Raw genomic sequence first — 19,523 nt, forward strand, 5'->3', positions numbered from 1 at the left:
TTGATGACAGCTTTGCACACTCTTAGCATTCTCTCAACCAGCTTCATGAGGTAGTCACCTGGAATGCATTTCAATTAACAGGGCTGCCATGTTAAAAGTTAATTTGTGGGATTTCTTTCCTTCTTAATGTGTTTGAGCCAATCAGTTGTGTTGTGACAAGGTAGGGGTGGTATACAGAGGATAGCCCTATTTGGTAAAAGACCAAGTCCATATTATGGCAAGAACAGCTCAAATAAGCAAAGAGAACAGTCCATCATTACTTTAAGACATTAAGGTCAGTCAATACGGACATTTTCAAGAACTTTGAATGTTTCTTCAAATGCAGTCGCAAAAACCATCAAGCACTATGATGAAACTGGCTTTCATGAGGACCGCTACAGGAAAGGAAGACCCAGAGTTATCTCTGCTGTAGAGATAAGTTCAGTAGAGTTACCAGCCTCAGAAATTGCAGCCCAAATAAATGCTTCACAGAGTTCAAGTAACAGACACATCTCAACATCAACTGTTCAGAGTAGACTGTGTGAATCAAAGGTCTTATTCCAGATTGAAGAACTCAAATGTTTTTTTAACTTTCCCTTGATGCCTGGATCTGTCATGATCTGGCAACCCTTGAGCCGTCCAGACAAATCTCTCGAGACTTTAACAGCGGAAGGGGATCCTCAAATGACAAGTCATGTGATCTGTAGCTGACAAATGCAGTCAACAAGCTATGCTTGTGCTGGTGAAAACAACTGAAAACAGACGGTCCTTCCGCGTTTGAAGACGCTCACATCTGTTGGGGGATCGATCCGATAGCTAACATGCAGAACGCCATTAATTCCGTAAAAGGCACGGCCCTTGGTGTGGCCGAGTTTTTCACTCCAGTACTGAAGGTAAGTTAAATTAGCTGGCTCGCTAGCTAGCTACTGTAGCTTGCTATCGCTCAGCAATGATGATGTGGAGCATGCTAACATGCTAGCATGCGTTATCGGGAAGTCTTCCCTCAAGTGCTCTCAACAACATGTATTATGTAGCTACAATTCGTTGTTCACAATCCTGTTGCAGTGTATAATCTCAGTATATTACATATTTTGAGGTTTCTTGGCGTTGATGACTGTCTTATCAATATGTCATTGTAGCTAGCTTCACATGATTCCAGTTAAGCACATTTGAGAAATGTGACAGTCAATGTTTGAGACCTTCAAGTAATTAAGAATGGAATGTCTAACCTCCTCTGTAATTAAATAGTTTGCAGGCAGTCACACAAAGGAAAAGTTAAAGATATCAAACTCTGCCAACACAACAATTATATCCCTTCTTTATTTTGTCTGACAGGAATCCAAATTCAAGGAGACTGGAGTTATCACTCCAGAAGAGGTGAGAAATGTGTCTTTCGAATCATTTGTAACGGAGTCACTTTTAAAAGCCCAATAAGTCACACGTATGTAGCCTTTCATAATTTGGGAAAATAAGTGCAACTGAAAGAGATTTCCAGAAGTGTCATAATGCCAAAAAGGCCCACAGAATAATTGTCATCTGACTGAACTATCACAACTTCCTATTAAATCTCTCTTTTCTCACCATTAGTTTGTAGCTGCTGGAGATCACCTTGTTCATCACTGCCCCACATGGAAATGGTGAGTGTCCATTGGAGTAAGATTGATACTCTAATATTGTACACGCTACCCCAGGACAAGGGTTGGCTCCATCCAAGTCAATTCTGAAATTGAATTACACTCTTATGAAGAAATGCCCATGTTCTAAATCCCAGTACATTCCAGAATTGAATTACACTGTTATGAGGACATGTTCCTATGTCCAGTTAAACTAACAGGAATTGAAATTGACTTTAACCCACCTCTGATATGATATTGTAGTCAGCTAAATTGCACTTCTCAAATCTAATTAGTCTGATATGAGCATGTAATAACTCTGGATTGATGTTATGCTGTCTCTCCAAATATAGAATCAACTACAGTATGATGTTTTGACAGCACAGTAGTCCCAGATGTCACATCATGTTTATTCCCTCCAGGGTGTCTGGGGAAGAGGAGAAGGTGAAGCCATATTTACCCAAGGATAAGCAGTTCCTATTAACTCGCAATGGTAAGAACTGTGTGAACTTTGTCTACAATACTGTTACTTGTCCTTATTGTTGCTGTAGTAATATATATTGTTGGTGTGTGTGCGTGCCTACAGTTCCCTGTTACAAGCGCTGTAAACAGATGGAGTATTGTGATGAACTGGAAGCCATCATAGAGGAGGATGACGGCGATGGGGGATGGGTCGACACCTACCACAACTCAGGTTGGACACTTTAGACATTTCGTGTGACAATGGTTCATTTTCTTGGGTCTTTTTTGTTGTAGTGCAATATGCCTTAATTATTGATGTGCTGCAGAGTGCAGTTTCAGGAATACATTAGAAATACAATTTGCTTTTGGGTTTGTTTGTCCAGGAATGTTGATGTTTCAAATTTATATTTTAGGTGTAGGGGGAGTTACAGAAGCCGTGCGAGAAATCTCATTGGACAATAAGGTAGATTTTGATTGAACATTTACATTTTGTTATTGTATCCTAGTAATCTGCATTGATAATTAATGTTTCAAACTAACAACCTTAGATTAATACCATTTGCAGGCGTCTTTTTAAATAGTTGTATTCCTTTGTTTTTAAAGGACAACATGAACATGAATGTGAACTCTGGTGCTAGTGGGAACGGTGATGATGATGATGATGAAGGCGAGGCAGCAGATATGGAAGGTATCTTACTCTATACTTCTCAAGGAATATACCAAAGATTTGTATAACTAAACCAAGATAGTCCACAGCCTGTCGTTTTCAAATGGGAACAAATGAGTCATAGTGGGCAGAACAAGCAAGGAGGTGGGCAGAGCCAAGCACGAGCTAGCGAGATCCTATTAGTGTGTTCTAGCACACATGCATTTTTCCATTAGGGAACACATACACTGTGAAGTGCGCGTGTGCAATAACTAAATTCGCCTTTGCACTCCTAAACAATGCAATTTTTTTTTACTTTGGCAAAGGGTAAAGTCTACAAAACTTACTTGACTGTTCGTAACATATTTTAGTTTTGTGAACAGAAAATTGAATTGAGATCAAATGTTTCATCGATGAGAGAATTAGCAGAATGTCGGACCAAAATCCATCTTTTCCCACTGCCGGCCACTGGGCTTCCTCTCACTACCATAGTTGGTAGTGAGTGGAAACGCCAAGCGGATGCTTCACATTTATACATCTGGTGAAATATCTGTCTCATTGTTCTATCTGTGGTTATACTTCACTAGTAATGTAATGTAATGGTTCAGTTTGTGTCTTGTTCTGTTCTTTCAGAGTATGAGGAGAGTGGACTACTGGAAACAGATGAGGTCAGAAGTTCACAGTATTGTTGTATCTTTTATTGTACATCGCATCCGTTTCCAGGAAGTGTCTCTATTCCCCATTTTTCACTTCCTGTTAGGCCACCCTGGACACCAGTAAAATGGTGGACTTGTCTAAATCCAAAACGGGAGAGGCTGGGAACGATGACATCCTGCAGACTCGAACCTATGACCTCTACATCACATATGACAAATATTATCAGACTCCTCGACTCTGGCTGTTTGGATACGATGAGGTAACGCACTTATTGTACCTTGTAAACTAGCTCTGAGCAGTACGGAGTCAGCTTAGTGTAATTGGGTTTCTAGGGTAGACCAAAAAGTGCATCCTATGTCAGTTACAAAACATGTTGGCATTTAGATACTGCTGTGTGTCCTTTTGGATTGCATTGTGAATATTATTGAGGACGTACATCCAAAAGTGCGTTCTTACAGCTGAGGAAGAATGATGTCTTTGACTTACCTGGGAAACCGAGTTCCTGGGTTCTATGTTCTGTTTACCATTTTCCCTCTCACTCCTACAGGACAGACAGCCCCTGACAGTGGATCAGATGTACGAGGACATCAGCCAGGATCATGTGAAGAAAACGGTCACCATCGAAAATCACCCCCACCTACCACCCCCTGCCATGTGCTCTGTGCATCCCTGCAGGTAAAAGCAAGAGATCATGAACATGCTGTCAGTGTCTCAAAATGTGAGGAGTGCTGATCTAGGATCAGGTCCCCCTTTCTATTCATTATAATCTAAAGGCACAACTGATCCCACATCAGAACTCCTATTCTGAAACGCTTTTTGAGTATGGGCCCTGATCCGACGTTACTACTCATTGAGGGAGCACTTATGGTCCTGTAAACGAATGTTGCCACTTCCTGTTTTCCAGACATGCTGAAGTGATGAAAAGGATAATCGAGACCGTGGCGGAAGGGGGAGGAGAACTTGGAGTTCATATGCATCCTTTAAGTGAATTGTACGCTGAGCTGAAGTCAGTCAAGTGTTTTTAATGCAGCTTGGCGATTTAATATGTATCATTATGTGAGGGATAATCGAGGGGCTATGTGTTCTGTGGAAGGTGTGTTCCACGACGCGCTAACGGAGTTGCATTAATTTCAAGAGAACGCATAGAGCCCCGAGTTTTTTCCCTTACATAATGATATAATATTCACAATATTCCCAGCCTCTCCCGTTTATTCCTTTCATACCATGGCAATAATTTAACACATTTACCGCTTGAAATGTGTTCAACATCCACTGAAGTAGCTAGCAAGTTTACTAGATAGCTACAGTAGTTGCCTTGGTAACCAAACAAAGAAATCATCAGTCGTAGCCCTTGAGCAAGGCACTTAACCCTAATTGCTCCTGTAAGTCGCTCTGGATAAGAGCGTCTGCTAAATGACTAAAATGTAAATGTAAATGTAGCTTGCTGTTATGAAAATCGAATTCAACGTTTTCAATTCGACTTTTGCTTTCAAACGCAGCTCAAAGAAGGTAGACTTCAATGGCTATAGTTGAATTCTACCGTGCTGATATACTGTGCTTTATAGTGAAATGAGTATTCAACAATGCCATGGTATAATTCAATGTAACCCAAGCTAAGGTGAGTTGTGAATAGAAGTGATCTTGCTAATACTGTTTCTCTTCCATTCTTGCCTACACATTATTCCTTAACTTAATGTTTCAGGTATCTGTTGATTTTCTTGAAGTTTGTCCAAGCCGTCATCCCCACGATAGAATACGACTACACAAGGCACTTCACCATGTAGCTCCATCCTACAGAGGTGTAGGCTACTCCTGCAAACATCTTTGAGTGTAGAAGGAATCTGTCTTCTGGCTGGCAGCATTAGTGGGGTACGAAATGTTGTCTCTGGGAATGACTCTTGGAATGTTCTGGGTACTCTGACACTCTTTCCGTGGGGATAGGTTGAATCGTTGGAACGCTGAGGGGTTGATAGGTGTCTACACATGTCGGTAATGATGTAATCCCAATGATGTAATGGCTTTATGTGGTGACTGATCTCGCAGTGTTTTTGTCTGGAAGATTCTCACTCTGTACTTGGCAAATGCCATCTCTGCACATAACAACATTCAAAGATAACTATATATTTATTTTACATTAATTCACTGACAGATATGCTTTCAAGTTTTCTCCATTTGCTTTTATAACCACACAAATCATTTTTTTTACCATAGTAATGGTGCCGCTTTAATGTCCTCTCAAATGCTTACCAATTAAACATCTTTATAAGCGTTGTTGATAGAAATCGAACTATTTTTTGGCCACTTCGTACTATAGCTTTTTCAGTGTGATGCACTTTGCTGGACTAATGTTTGGACCTCATTACTGATTCAGACTGATGCCGGTTTGTCTTAATGCTAAACTGTACATGGTCTACTGGGCCCAGGGCCATCGTTGGTTCCTGTAAGTGGGGTGGATGTCCCTTTTTTAGGGTTTTATTTGCCCTGCTCTTCTTCTTTTACCCTGCTCCTAGTTCCACTGTCTTGTCCCATAGAGATGACGTCATGATGATTGTGTTGTACGAATGCGAGGGTTTCTTTTGTGTGATGACTCGCAAGGTTACCTGTATCACCAGAGTATGCTGAGACACAGTATATCATCAGGAGTTTGACTGTGTCTTCTCAAATATATAAAGACTTCAGGCAGTCAGAAACCATCCAAGACTTTTCTCTTAACCTCTGCAAAGGTTCATCCACATTTGGCTAAGGGTCTGCACGGTCCATTCATTGTTAACTATAGTACTCTTCTCTTAACAGCATGTATAACTCACTCATTAATGCTGAAATATTGATTGTAAAATAACATCTGAGTACCTGATTCCAGAGTACTTTATTTTTTTTCCCAATAATCATCTGGACAGGCATTGTGGTCCTTTCTCTGTTATCTGTTGAGCCTATAGACTCCTTGTGTAACTGCTCAGTGTTAACACACCGAACATTTTAAAGTAATGTACATTTATATCAATAAAAAGCCCCAATATTATTTATATGCTGGATTATATTCATGTATACATTATGCCGTTATAAAACGACCTACCACTGGGTGAACGCCAGAGATCATGTATTATAAAGCACATATGGCATCTGAAATTATATATTTTTCTCAGCAAATTGATAGCTAGAATAAAATGTGTGCCTGGTCTATGAATAGATGAGGTTATGTAATGAGTATGTAGCCAGATTGACTGTTCAAATATAATAATTCGTATTTTATTGAACCTTTATTCTGACAGTGAGTCATGCTGAAATCAAGGTCTCTTTTACAGATGAGCCCTGCATACACATCAAAAACGTCAATATACACATCGATAATATACATCAATAATAATGGGCAGAATCTGATTTAGAAAATGTAATATAGCTTTGGTAAGTATACCAGCGTGTGTGCATCATAAAAATAAATAAAAATGCATTTATTTTGTTGCCTCTACTCTCATTTAATTGGCCGAAGGTTTTGTCGTCATTTTACTGCGACGCATAATATGTTCACTTGATAGCTTTTCAATATTGCTGTCAGATCAAATCTACTAGCGTCAGTGGTGCGTGGAGGTCATGTTATGTTGTTTTTTTTGTTGACATGTCTCAACTATATCCCACGATCTTACTTTGTGTTTATGGATTCTTCTCTAATCTCCGACCTTCTGAGCCTTTCTTTACTGCGTTTTTGATGGGACCTGATAAAAACCTTACTGAAACACAGGTAAGTGGAAGGACGAGGTAAGCTAGCATTAGCTTCTTGTTCGTTGTGAAACAAGCAACTACATTTAGCTAGCTAACTATAAAATAACGTATTGTTTACATGTTGAATATCTGTAATGCAATCACATGCTAATCTATCACCAATATACAACCAAGAGAACCGTTATCTATTCTGTAACATTATCTTGCTAACATTGTTTCAGTGTCCTCGTGCTAATCCAGTTTGACTGCAATCCATGAAATATTTTCTTAATAGGACCACTAGCTCATGTGGTCCAAATCCTTTGAAAAAAGTCTAAAATCCGAAAAGAATTGCTTTTCCCCTTTGGCACCAATGAAGAAAGGTAGCCTAGTTAGTTAACTAATCTGGTGATTGTTTTGTAATAGCTAAACAGGCAGCAACTTCGAATATTAGACTTACATGACATTTTTGTCCATTGGAAGTTTTTATCTATTTTGTCCGTAGGAGTGAATTACAATAACATGGCTGACTTTGTCTACGTATCCTCTGTCTACAGCTTGTAAATGAAATCTACCCAATATGGACCTATTCCTACCTTGTGCTACTTCTCCCAGTCTTCCTGGCCACGGACTACCTGTGCTACAAGCCTGTGCTGATCCTGCAGGCGGTGAGCTTGGTAGTGACCTACTTTATGCTAGTGAAGGCCCAGGGTGTGCTGGCCATGCAGCTTCTGGAGTTCTTCTTTGGCCTCGCCACTGCCACAGATATAGCCTACTATTCCTACATCTACAGTGTGGTAGACCCGGCCCAGTACCAGAGAGTGACTGGATACTGTCGTAGTGTTACGTTACTGGGCTCCGCCGCTGGCTCGCTGGCTGGGCAGCTGCTAGTGTCTGTGGCTCAGATCCCGCTGTTCTACCTCAGTGTTGTCACATTGGTGTCGGCCATCTTGGCCTTTGTGGCGCCCTGGTTTTTGCCCATGCCCGGTAAGAGCTTGTTCTTCCATAAAAGCCTGGGGATAGACGGGGAGAAGCCGGCGCACCAAAACAGCAGGATTCCCATGGATGAAGCAGAGGACCCTGAGAGCAAAGTGCCTCTGAAGATTGATGAGGTCACCATGGTGAGACTCATTTTTTTGTGTGATCTTTTTATTGTTATTGGTAAGACAGGTCATGGTGAGCCTCTTTGAAGGACTGAGTAGTGTTGTTGTTGAACTGTGTTGCAGCTCTGAGAGTTAAAACCATTAACTGTTGTTTATTAATGGATCTCATGCAACTCTGCTGTCCCAAACTGAAAGCTGCTAGATTGACACAATCCTGATTGACACACATTGACCGTTGCAATACTAGAACATTTGCAAAAAAGACATTGAACAAAAACCTTGCTTCATCACTAACTTTCAGGAAGCTGTTTTTTCAGAGCAGTTCAGTCTGTTGATTCTTACGCAAATTCTTACTTAACCCTGTGTACTGTTTTTTTCACTCAGGTGGTGACGGCCAGTGATGGTGGTGGCGCTAGCAGTGGCTTAGTGGACGTGTTAAGGATCCTATGGGAAGACTTCCTGCAGTGCTACTCATGCCCTGCCCTCCTGGCCTGGTCGGTGTGGTGGGCCCTCTCTACTTGTGGCTACTTCCAGTTGGTCAACTATGTTCAGGCCCTGTGGGAGAAGGTCCTGCCTTCCCAGGAGTTTGAGATCTACAATGGATACGTAGAGACAGTCTCCACCTTGTTAGGTAAACTTGATGATGTAGTACCATTTCAGATGAATTAGAACCAGAGGACCTTCCAGAGTGTGAACCTAAGAAGCTACTACTTGAACTGATCAAATAATAGTCTTGCGTTACCATACTTCCATGTCAGCCTGGAAGCAGACGATAATCAAATTCATTTCCATTTCAAAGCATTTTCTGTTTGTCTGCCGACTGATCGCGCCCCTGGTGTCTATGGCTAGGTGCGTTAGCAGCCTTCGGGGTGGGCTCCATCAAGGTCTCCTGGGCAGTCTGGGGAGAGCTGTCTCTCTGCATCTTCTCAGTGGTCATGGCTGTGGCTGTGTACCTCATGGACACCATCAGGAACATCTGGGTGTGCTACACCTCCTATGTGGTCTTCAGAGCCACCTACATGCTGCTCATAACCATCGCTACGTGAGTAGGACGGACAGACACCCCCTGAAAACCATATGATATCCAGGGATTTAAAGTTTGTTATTAATGATGAGGTGGTTGGACTCAATTGTATCATTACTGTAGACTTCTACTGTAGCTAGCTGTCTACCTATGATATCTCTTAACTGTGTATTCAATTTAATCTTTCAACTGTCTATTCTCTGTGTAAGTTCTACTTTTATGTTTTTAATTGTATTTGTAAAGAAAATATTTTCTGCTCCATTAGGTTTCAGATTGCTGCCAACCTGAGCATGCAGCGATATGCCTTGGTGTTTGGAGTGAACACTTTCATCGCCCTGCTGCTTCAGACTCTGCTTACTGTTGTGGTAGTGGACACTGTCGGGCTGGGCCTGGACATTTTCCCACAGGTAACTTATCTAAAGACAATACTATCCATGATCTTTGGATGTAAAATATGGTTTGTTTTTAGAAAGGGTAGTATTACTGTTACAACACTAACGTAGCTTGATAAATATTTTCTCTCTCTCTCTCTCTCTGTGTCACAGTTTCTCATATACGCCATCTACTTTGCTGTGATCGCAGTGATCTTCCTCATGGCCGGGCTGCACAAGCTGGTGTTGAGGAGAAGATCCCAGCCAGCGGCCCAGACTGACAGTGGAGAGAACGAGTCAGACTGCCTTAGCAGAGACTCTCCTCCCCTCAATGAGCTGCAGCAGATCACAAATACATGACTATCTGTTTATGGCGCAGTACTAGAAAGAGGAACACGTCAGGACCAGTGATGGGGTCAATTCCATTTCAATTCAGTCAATTCAGGATGGATTTGAAGTGACTCAATTGAAATGGAATTGACCCCAACCCTAGTCTTCTCACTATACCGGTGTGTTGTACGGCTTCACTTGATCAAGCACATCATTCATGGATTGTGTGCAGGCCTAAAAACATTTGCAGAGTATAACATTGAATGTTATGATATGATAGCCTTATGGGTTTAATGTGAATGTTATGATATGATAGCCTTATGGGTTTAATGACCATTGAATGTTATGATATGATATGATATGATAGCCTTATGGGTTTAACGAAAATGTGTAGTTCGCCTATATTTAGGCTTTGTTTGTAATTTACAATTTTTTGTCACACAAAGCTTTATTTGTGGTGTATGTTGCATAATGGTACTCTCAGCCTACTATCTACTTTTCCTTGGTCACTTTAACAATTGTTGCCTTAACTACCGAAGTAAGTCAATGGATAAGCGATCAATGTTACATTCTGAACTGCTAGAAATGTTACAAATTATGAATATGAATAGAGTTTATTTTTTTATCCATTGAATCAAATGTCGCAAAGATTTGATTGATCAGCAATAGATTTGTCAAGTGTCTTAAGGTAAATATTTCCATCTAATATCTAGGTACTATGTACTAGCCATACATTCTACATGGGTAAAAAATGAAAAGCATATGTAAGTGATTGACATGGAGGCCATACTTACAGTATATTAGTATTACTATAATCACTGGTCTTGAATATAGGTCTACTACTGAAGAAGTGGTTCAACTATACTGTATTAATACAAATTAGCTTCTTCTTTTTTACCGTCAATACAAATCCCAGTAGTTAAAGCACGGCTGAGCACTGTAGCAGATGACTGAAGCTTTAAATCATGACTATGTGCACTGAGAGCTGATTCTGTGTTGTCTGGTGGTCACTGAAAGACTAAAACGTACTGTAGGTGCTGTTATAACTTACACGTTACACAATGTGCTGCATCCGTATGTTAAAAGAGCATAACCTAAAATAGTAAAATGATTAGCATTGTTCTAATATACTGTTAAACCATGAACTTATACAGTAGAAGTCAATATTTGGAAACAGGTTTTTGTCTTCTTTCAAAAGCACCTTGCACGTTTTTTTCTTTCTTTAGTCATAATGAGAATCTTGTCATCTTCAATCATGTTGTTAACATATTTATGCCATGCTACTAAGGCCTAGATTCAATCAGATCAAGTGTTAACGGGCGATAGCTGACACCCGCACAGCTGATGTTTTGGCGGTGTAACTGTGTTGGAGCTGTCAAATCGGTGAGCAGCTGCTCTTGATCATGGTCACGAAGCCACACCCATCCCACTCGCATTAGAAGTTCAGAATGAGAAAGTGTAGGCTTTATAGGAATAATTACGCTCAAATCGAAAATCAAACAAAAATAATGAGGATTTCTATCAGCCTAATGGAGGTGTAGATTACATCTCACATTCCAGTGTTCAAATTTGTGAACAAGGCTGCATGGGATTTCTCTTTAACGCGACTCCATGCAGCCAAAGGCAATGTCCGCTTTAGGTATAATGCCAGGAGCCGCTTGTGGATCTGACAGCTCTAACACAGTTCCACCACCGACTTCACCAAAACAACCGCTATGCAAATGGCGGCTAAAGTGGATCTGATTGAATAGAGCACCTAGTTATAGTAGGCTTTTTACGGATCAATGAATGTTTCTTTTATATTTTTACAATACATATTAGTTTTTACTTCATCATCACTACATTCTCTCTCTTTTTGTTCTTATGTGTAATATGTTTTATTTTTCAACAAACAAATAGTTGTGTAGTATAAAATGTTAATAACAAATGTGGAACATTAGTTTCTTGTTTCTGAATACAAACATTAGTGCTTATGTCACCAAGCATGCATTGTAATATCATTATGTATTTAAAACAACAACTCAAGTCTTGAGAGTTTGAGGCAACCTTACGCTTTTATTATTTTTGTAACGTTCATAAATCCTTAAATTAAATGCATTCTCTTTGGTAAACAAGCGCATTGACAACAGTCAGAACCGGAGCCGTCGTTGCACAGTATCAGGAAAAGCCACAGACAAGGTAAGATGAAATGTGACAGTGTTCTGGACGTAATAAAACTTCTCACAAAAAGGCCTGAGGTTCACAAAGTACAGAGGAGAATAAAGAGATGTCATCTAGAGAACACTTCTCATAGCCAGACGGAGAGGCTGGACACCTCAACTAAATATATAAATAGGTATAAAACATTCCTTGATCTACATATGAATATAAACTATATTTATAAAAACTACTGCATCAAAAATCAACACAATCTCTTCTAATGTCCCCTAACCTACACTAGGTGAGGTCCAACACTCCAATCCCTATGGTAACATTACCACTATAATAGCAACAAAGTGATTCCAAAGAGATAATGTATCGTTTCTACTTCACACATTCAACAGTCCAGTATGAAAGCCATGGATAGGCCTACTCTTCTTCCTCAATGTCCTCAGACTCTGTAGAGGAAAGAAAGAGATGAACAATATTCCCAGTCAGTGACTGCTGTTATAACACATGTTATAACCACTTAAGATAGAAGCCATAGCCATTCTGTATCAGGTTATCACTAAGGATGTAGGGTTGGGATGGGGTTGGAAGAATGTGTGTGTGTGTGTGTGTGTAGTGCTCACCTGCTGTGATGGAGTGGTTGAGTTGGGCCAGCATCCTCAGCATGAATGAGGCAGGGACAGTGATGGTGTTCCTGGTCTCCTCCAGCATCAGTTCATTACGGAAGGTGACCTACAGGACACACAGAGCACCAGGTATCAGAAGGAGATCAGAGGTTCCAATGGCTTCATCAATGTCACTATGATGAGAGCACTTCATTCCTCCATCCACACATCTGTGTTTGATTGTAAAGCACATGAGTCAGTGGAGGCTGCTGGGGGGAGGACGGCTCATAATAATGGCTGGAACGGAGCCACTGGAATAGCATCAAACACCTGGAAACCACGTGTTTGCCGTATTTGATACCATTCCACTCCAGCCATTACCACGAGCCGTCCTCCCCAATTAAGGTGCCACCAACCTCCTGTGACACGAATACATGTATTTATAATGTCACACCTCTTCAGCGAGTACTCTGTTGAATGATGGGGATTCCTCCATCGGTGACCAGATCTTGATGTTGGTATCTATCCCTGATGTGGCTAAAACTGAAATGAACAGAACAAGAAAAAAAGGAATATACAGGTAAAAAATAAAGGAAACCCCAACATAAAGGAAACCCCAAAATAAAGGAAACCCCAACATAAAGGAAACCCCAACATAAAGCGTTTTAATAGGCCGTTGGGCCACCACGAGCCAGAACAGCTTCAATGCACCTCGGCATAGATTCTACAAGTGTCTGGAACTCTATTGGAGGGATGCGACACCATTCTTTCACGAGAAATTCCATCATTTGGCGTTTTGTTGACGGTGGTGGAAAACGCTGTCTCAAGCGCCGCTCCAGAATCTCCCGTAAGTGTTCAGTTGGGTTGACATCTGGTGACTGAGACGGCCATGGCATACATCGTTTTCATGCTCATCAAACCATTCAGTGTCATCCTATGGGGGCATAGCCATGGTGGACAAAATAGTAGCCTGCCCAGCATTTTTATACATGACCCTAAGCATGATGGGATGTTAATTGCTTGATTAACTCAGGAACCACACCTGTGTGGAAGCACCTGCTTCCAATATACTTTGTATCCCACATTTACTCAAGTGTTTCCCTTATTTTGGCAGTTACCTGTACTTTCAATGGGAAAATGGAAAGTCACGGCCTTCGAGCCTTTAAGTTGCAAGAGCCAGACTGGGTGTTCACTAAACCATCTTTAGTGAGAGTGTCAGAAGTAGTGGACTCACGTGGTTCGTAGGGGTGTGGCTGCAGACAGTTGACAACGTGCTGGTCTGCCTCCAGCAGCATTAGGTGTTCCCCTGTCTCTCTGTCCCAGATGAAGATATGACCACAGTCTGAGCCGCTCAGAACAAACTGGTCCCCCCAGAAACAACACTGATTGGTCTATAAACAACAACAACAAAAGCTCAAATGAGTATTCCACATAGCTACTTCTAAATAACTAAAGCATTGTACGTTAAATATAGCTGACAAGAAGTTGAAGCCGTTATCCCCACATATAAAAAAAATCTGTGACCTTGCTCAAGGTCCCCCTCTGGTGGACTAAATCATCACTTCAAGCTTGTCTTAATCCTCAGTAGTGTTTTACTGTACTGTACCATAGTCCTGGAATTACGGTGGCCCTTGTAGACCTTTTCTACTGAGGGCTTCCCGACACGGCGAGTCTCGCAATCCGCCAACTCTTTCTTCTCTTTCCGCCGCCGGAAAATCTCCTGGATCCGTGCAGCAGCAGAGCGCCTTTCGGAAGGATATACAACATGTCTGTAGAGTCATTAAATCCAATCAAATTCCAGCCATGTGAGAAGTGTAATACTGTATTGCAGGTTTGATTGAATGCACAGAGCAACAAGGGAACGCCCAACATCAGCATTGCATGCTAGTTAAAACGGATCTATCAACGTTATTTAAACTACTGATCTGACACACATCCATTATTAGTAAGGAAGAAGTCATTCTTAATTGTTGTTGCAACGGTAAATAATTACCTGAGTACTCTTTCACCTAATTCTGATCCTCTCAAATTAAATCTATGGGAGGAAGGGAACAACACATCCACTTTAATAGCCAGACATTGCTCTAGTAGTTAATTGATTAACTGTGTAGGCCAGCTATGCCTCAGTCAATGCAATCATAGTACCATACCTTTGCATCCATTCCCCAGGGGGCTGTGGTGTGGACTCCTCTCCCATGCCCTCCACCTCCGACTGGCTGAGGGATGAGGTCTGCCTGGTGTCAGACACCTGCTCTGGGCCCCTCATCTGCGGGGGTTCCCCCTGGTCGCTGGAGCCACCGCTGGAGAAGTCCAGTTGGATGGTGCTGCTAGTGGTGCCCTGGTTGCTGTGTGTCAGACTCAGGTCTGGTTCCCCAGAAGACGGTTGGAGACTTCCTGTCCCAATGCCACTCCTACGGCTCCTCAGGCTCTCCATGGATGAGGAGGAGTCAGAGGAGAAGCTGGCTGTTGATGTTGGTTGAGACGGGGCTTGATTCCCTAGCACCATAGCCTCCTGGTGAAGCCCACTACCTTGTGGAGCTGGAGGTGCTGCTGCTGCAGGGTCTACCCTGGGTCGTGTCTGTGTCTGAGGACGGGCTCCTCTGTTGTTCTGGGCCTCGCTGGCGTCCTCAAACCAGCGTGACAACATGTCTGACATCCTCTGCATCAGAGACACACCAGGCCTGGACTCTCCTATAGGACACAGGAGGGAGAGGGTTAAAAATCCATCTGACATATTACTCATAGACAGTGATGGGAAAGTTTACATAATCTAATAATATCATACTTATGTATAATTGTATTGTGTGTATGTGTGTTAATCCATGCAATAGGACCAAGTGACAGTGCACTTCTGTCATGGATAGCACACGTGTTGTCAGCTGTGTGTCTAGATGAGTGGGGACCTCCTCTTACCGGCCCGCTCCCTCTCGCTCTCTGGCCGTGACAGGGGTCCAGTGTCTGACCAGTCTCCTCTCAGACGCAGACGCTTCTGCAGAGGCTCCTTTTGCTAGGAGAGAAACACAGTGACATTTCATCACTCACAGCACAGGCTTAACCAAAATAACCGCCCTTTCACTACGGCTGAGACCCCCCCACCCACCCTCCTCTTCCCTCCATTGGGGGCTCCCATTCCCCAGCCCTCACTGCCAGGTTGTCTTAGGCTCTGGCAGGCGGTTCCAGGGGTCTCATACACAAGAAGGAGGGGGACAGGGAGGTTTCATCTTAGTGCACTTAGGATACACTAGTTCTGTGGTGTTTGTACAGGAAATGTGACGTTACCTGGTGTTGTATGTATCAAGTTCTGTTGTATGTATCAAGTTCTGTACAAAATATGCTGCCTCACCCTGCTGATTACCCAGAAGCCCCCTGGCTTATGTGTTCAGCAGCTGTGTGTGTGAGAACACAGCTCAGATGCCTTTCCCAGAACAGATTCAGCAGACTGTTGAGCCAAAAATAGCCAAGAGACGGGACAACACATCACCCCCCTTTGTCAACTCACACACACACTGCATGTCATGTCGTAGAAGCTTCCAGAAATTGGTGTGAGAGGACAGTCGTTGTGTAAACACAAACTACATTCAAATTGAATCCAGTATTTAGTGCTGTGATACACAGTAAGTGAAAGGATGGTTCTCACCTTGTTATCCTGCGACGGTCCCTTCAGCTCGCGTCCCTTGTCATCTTTAGGGTCAAACAGGTAGAGATAGTCTGAGGCGTAGCTGGCTAGCACCTCCCTGCCGTCCCTACTGTAGGCCAATGAGGTCACGCGACATGACTTGTTGACCAGGTGCCTCGGTACGAACATCGCACACATCCCTGCCACTCCGCTTCCTGTCTGAAAACCTGCAGAGTGGATGAGACGTATATAGGAAATGATTATTTTCCATACAGACCTTCAGGAGAAAATGTTATTCTCACCACTGACCCCAAAGACAATCAAACAGTGATTAACTATGTTATGTACTGTGGTAGTAGGATTCCTTCAGGACTATTGATATTGATAGAATTGTTAGTTCAGGTTTTAGTTATCTGATTGCCTTGAGTTAATAATTATTATTATCTGGTGGGTGCTTGCTTATATTTGTCCTGTTTACCCATGTGTGAATCGAAAATGTGTTTTTTGCATATCTCAACTCCCCCTGAGACACCCTCAGAGAGTGGGGTCACAGCCAGAGTCTGCCATTATTTATCAATGGCGACCCTGAAGCTATTAGGGTTAAGTGTCTTGCTCAAGGGCACATCAACAGATGTTTCACCTTGTCGGTTCGGGGATCCAAACTAGAAACCTTTGGGTTACTGGCCCAATGCTCTAACAGATAGGCTACCTGAAGCCGCCGTTGAGGTTGTGCATACCTGTTGCTATGGTACCCAGCATTCTCCTGTCATAGATACGGACTGAGCTGTCAGAGCAGCCAGTAGCCAGATAGAAGGATTCCACAGGGGATATGGCCATGGATGTTACTGCTCGCCGACAGTCAATCAGGATGTCCTAATTAAAAAAGACAACAGAAGTTCAAGATATCTTCATACAGGGAACTCTGACATCAGCATAAACGGTTGTTTGAGTAGTCGGTAAAACTGTTGGCAAAAATGGTGGGAAAAAGTCATTAGTAAAAAGAAGCTGCCTTTATACATATGTAACGACACAATAATACGGTAGTAATAACATCATAGTTACATAAGAATTGTTAATTTGCCTGTAAAAGAGTTTAGCTGTATTGGCATAATGCGTACCTACCTTTTTACAGTTAGTTTGCCAGCAGCCAGGAGAAACTCGGACATCAAACCACCTGATTGTTCCATCCTCTCCACAGGACAGGAAAGAGTGAGGGTCACTAGGTACCGTCAATATCTACCAATAGAAATAGAGTGGTTTTAGAATAGATATAGAACCTGCTCTGATTGGGACGTCAAATAGAATTGGAATTCCTGTCTACTGATATATGGTCTGTGGGCTTTAGAATAGATTACTTTCACTGCAGCAAAATGCCAATGACTTATTTATGGTCGACATACCATCCCTACCTTCCACAGCAATAACAGGTGTGACGTGGAGGTACATTTTACATTTTAGTCATTTAGCAGACACTCTTATCCAGAGCAATTAGGGTTAAGTGCCTTGCTTAAGGGCACATTGACAGATTTTTCACCTAGTCGGCTCGGGATTGGAACCAGCGACCTTTCGGTTACTGGCACAACGCTCTTACCCACTAAGCTACCTGCCGCCCCAATTTGATGCAGATGTGATAGATCAGATACATGAATCAACTCTCTATTGAATTCAACTCAGATGGCGATAACACAGATGGCGATAACACAGATGGCGATAACACAGATGCACCCCTCACCTCGTAGGCGGCACCGTTATGACAGTGATACTGCAACACAGGGTCCATGTTGGAACCCCTCTCTACGTTGGTGAGGAAGATCTTGCCGTCGGCTGCTGCGGACACGATCATTCTGTCGTTGGTTTGGGGCATGAACTTGGCACTGAAGATATTGGATCGATGCCATGATGTAATGGATGCCTTGACCTGGAGAGTGGAAACATAATGGGGGACTTTATATTGCACATATACTGTCTGTCTGTCTCTTCTGAGTCCATATGAACAATAGGTTGAAGCATGTGTTGTATGTACCTTACTTGATAATAAGCAATGTTTTAGTCTTACTTTTCGGTTGTATGGGTTCGTGATGACCAATTTGTCATCATCTGATCCAGATAAGATGTATTCTCCTGTGTCATTCCAGCATACTGTATTGATCTGTCATGAAAAACAATAACAGTTTGAAAACACAGGATGATATCATACAATTATCACACTGCATTTACACTGGTAATCATTTCTGTAACGCATGTTGATACTTACAGAGCCCTCATGTACATCAAGAGTGGCTTCAAGTTTCAGTCTTTGTACAAACTCTTTTCTTCCTGAAGGAAATCATTATGATACCATAAGAACAGTGTTAGGTATCCCATAAGGTAGTCCCTCTAACTAACACAATTTAATCATTTGGGACCCCTTGGAGACAAAATTATTATTTTATCCAACACAAATGTTTAAAGTATGAATTTATATCAAACAATACCAATAAAATAACTGTGTCTAAGATAAATTCCTAGTGCAAGGCAGTAGACTGTTGTAAAACATGTTACTTACACAGTGACACATACAGTACACTTTTATGACAATAAAGTAGTATTTAGAACATTTGTACATTAAATATTTAATGTAAACGTTTGTCTCACCTAAGTAGTTACTCCTTGTAAAGTTGTTTATTTTGTTGGAACCGATGGTGCGTTTCCTAATATCCCAAATTAGATTGTTGGTACAGGGCATGATGTCGAAACACTGTCCGCCTCACATACAAAACACTTTGTGAAAGTATTATTGAAATATTTCTACCGAATAAGTTTAAGTCATGGTGTCTTACAAATTAGGCTACAAATGAATTTCTTTCAGGACTTCTGTTATAGTTCAGTCGCTACAATTGTCTCAATTTTGTACCGTCGTCTGGCTGGCAGATTTTCTCGAATGAACAAATCTGTAGAACACACGGAGAAGTTTCACGTTAGTTTCTCATGAAGAAGTTCGTGCTGATGGTATGTAGCCATGGAACATGAGCACTGCGCATGCCCAGATTTGCCCCACACCTCCAAACTCCACGTCCCTCCCTGTTTCGAGCCCCTCTACTTCTTGAGCCCTTTGTCAAATAAAATAACATTATATTTGTACATACACGTGTTAAGCAGATGTTATTGCGGGTGTAGCGAAATGCTTGTGCTTCTAGCTCTGACAGTGCAGTAATATCTAACAAGTAATATCTAACCATTTCACAACATATACCCAACAATACACACAAATCTAAGTAAGGAATGGAATTTAAG

General features: G+C 41.9%; 3 protein-coding genes across 4 annotated transcripts; 2 read left to right on the plus strand and 1 right to left on the minus strand.

Moving 5' to 3' along the window:
- Positions 1 to 668: 668 nt before the first annotated feature.
- On the plus strand, positions 669 to 5,628 carry LOC311124051 (ubiquitin-like-conjugating enzyme ATG3). Its single transcript, XM_084198268.1, has 12 exons — positions 669 to 872; positions 1,315 to 1,356; positions 1,567 to 1,616; positions 2,015 to 2,085; positions 2,179 to 2,286; positions 2,468 to 2,517; positions 2,658 to 2,742; positions 3,334 to 3,368; positions 3,461 to 3,616; positions 3,905 to 4,032; positions 4,262 to 4,330; positions 5,060 to 5,628. The coding sequence occupies exons 1-12, from the start codon at positions 801 to 803 to the stop codon at positions 5,139 to 5,141; spliced, it is 948 nt and encodes a 315-aa protein (XP_084054394.1). The 5' UTR covers positions 669 to 800; the 3' UTR covers positions 5,142 to 5,628.
- Positions 5,629 to 6,898: 1,270 nt separating this feature from the next.
- Positions 6,899 to 11,719, plus strand: LOC311124053 (thiamine transporter 1-like). Its single transcript, XM_084198271.1, has 6 exons — positions 6,899 to 7,093; positions 7,611 to 8,174; positions 8,541 to 8,787; positions 9,006 to 9,198; positions 9,446 to 9,587; positions 9,726 to 11,719. The coding sequence occupies exons 1-6, from the start codon at positions 6,971 to 6,973 to the stop codon at positions 9,909 to 9,911; spliced, it is 1,455 nt and encodes a 484-aa protein (XP_084054397.1). The 5' UTR covers positions 6,899 to 6,970; the 3' UTR covers positions 9,912 to 11,719.
- Positions 11,720 to 11,911: 192 nt separating this feature from the next.
- On the minus strand, positions 11,912 to 19,219 carry LOC311124052 (DDB1- and CUL4-associated factor 6-like). Of its 2 annotated transcripts, none has more exons than XM_084198269.1 (15): positions 18,885 to 19,172; positions 18,505 to 18,566; positions 18,307 to 18,399; positions 17,983 to 18,168; positions 17,373 to 17,486; positions 16,988 to 17,123; positions 16,272 to 16,477; positions 15,548 to 15,641; positions 14,785 to 15,325; positions 14,628 to 14,669; positions 14,241 to 14,403; positions 13,869 to 14,025; positions 13,089 to 13,177; positions 12,653 to 12,761; positions 11,912 to 12,478 (listed from the first exon to the last, which is right to left on the minus strand). In XM_084198269.1, the coding sequence occupies exons 1-15, from the start codon at positions 18,973 to 18,975 to the stop codon at positions 12,450 to 12,452; spliced, it is 2,112 nt and encodes a 703-aa protein (XP_084054395.1). In that variant the 5' UTR covers positions 18,976 to 19,172; the 3' UTR covers positions 11,912 to 12,449. The 2 variants fall into 2 exon arrangements, with proteins under 2 accessions (XP_084054395.1, XP_084054396.1); XM_084198270.1 differs by having other exon boundaries at positions 11,920 to 12,478; positions 14,241 to 14,379; positions 18,885 to 19,219.
- Positions 19,220 to 19,523: the final 304 nt, after the last annotated feature.

The sequence above is a fragment of the Coregonus lavaretus genome (assembly GCF_964263955.1).
Source record: "Coregonus lavaretus genome assembly, contig: HAP1_SCAFFOLD_1274, whole genome shotgun sequence".
Taxonomy (NCBI): Eukaryota; Metazoa; Chordata; class Actinopteri; order Salmoniformes; family Salmonidae; genus Coregonus; species Coregonus lavaretus.

What these genes read in the sequence shown, in the direction of transcription:
- LOC311124051 (XM_084198268.1), top strand. Translation starts at nt 801, where the DNA reads ATGCAGAACGCCATTAATTCCGTAAAAGGCACGGCCCTTGGTGTGGCC. An exon ending in GGCTGTTTGGATACGATGAG is followed by an intron (nt 3,617 to 3,904) that starts GTAACGCACTTA and finishes TCACTCCTACAG; the next exon opens with GACAGACAGCCCCTGACAGT. An exon ending in TGCTCTGTGCATCCCTGCAG is followed by an intron (nt 4,033 to 4,261) that starts GTAAAAGCAAGA and finishes CCTGTTTTCCAG; the next exon opens with ACATGCTGAAGTGATGAAAA.
- LOC311124053 (XM_084198271.1), top strand. Translation starts at nt 6,971, where the DNA reads ATGTCTCAACTATATCCCACGATCTTACTTTGTGTTTATGGATTCTTC. An exon ending in CTGCTCATAACCATCGCTAC is followed by an intron (nt 9,199 to 9,445) that starts GTGAGTAGGACG and finishes CTGCTCCATTAG; the next exon opens with GTTTCAGATTGCTGCCAACC. An exon ending in GCCTGGACATTTTCCCACAG is followed by an intron (nt 9,588 to 9,725) that starts GTAACTTATCTA and finishes TCTGTGTCACAG; the next exon opens with TTTCTCATATACGCCATCTA.
- LOC311124052 (XM_084198269.1), bottom strand. Translation starts at nt 18,975, where the DNA reads ATGCCCTGTACCAACAATCTAATTTGGGATATTAGGAAACGCACCATC. An exon ending in GACCGTCGCAGGATAACAAG is followed by an intron (nt 15,642 to 16,271) that starts GTGAGAACCATC and finishes TTTCTCTCCTAG; the next exon opens with CAAAAGGAGCCTCTGCAGAA. An exon ending in GAGCGAGAGGGAGCGGGCCG is followed by an intron (nt 15,326 to 15,547) that starts GTAAGAGGAGGT and finishes TGTGTCCTATAG; the next exon opens with GAGAGTCCAGGCCTGGTGTG.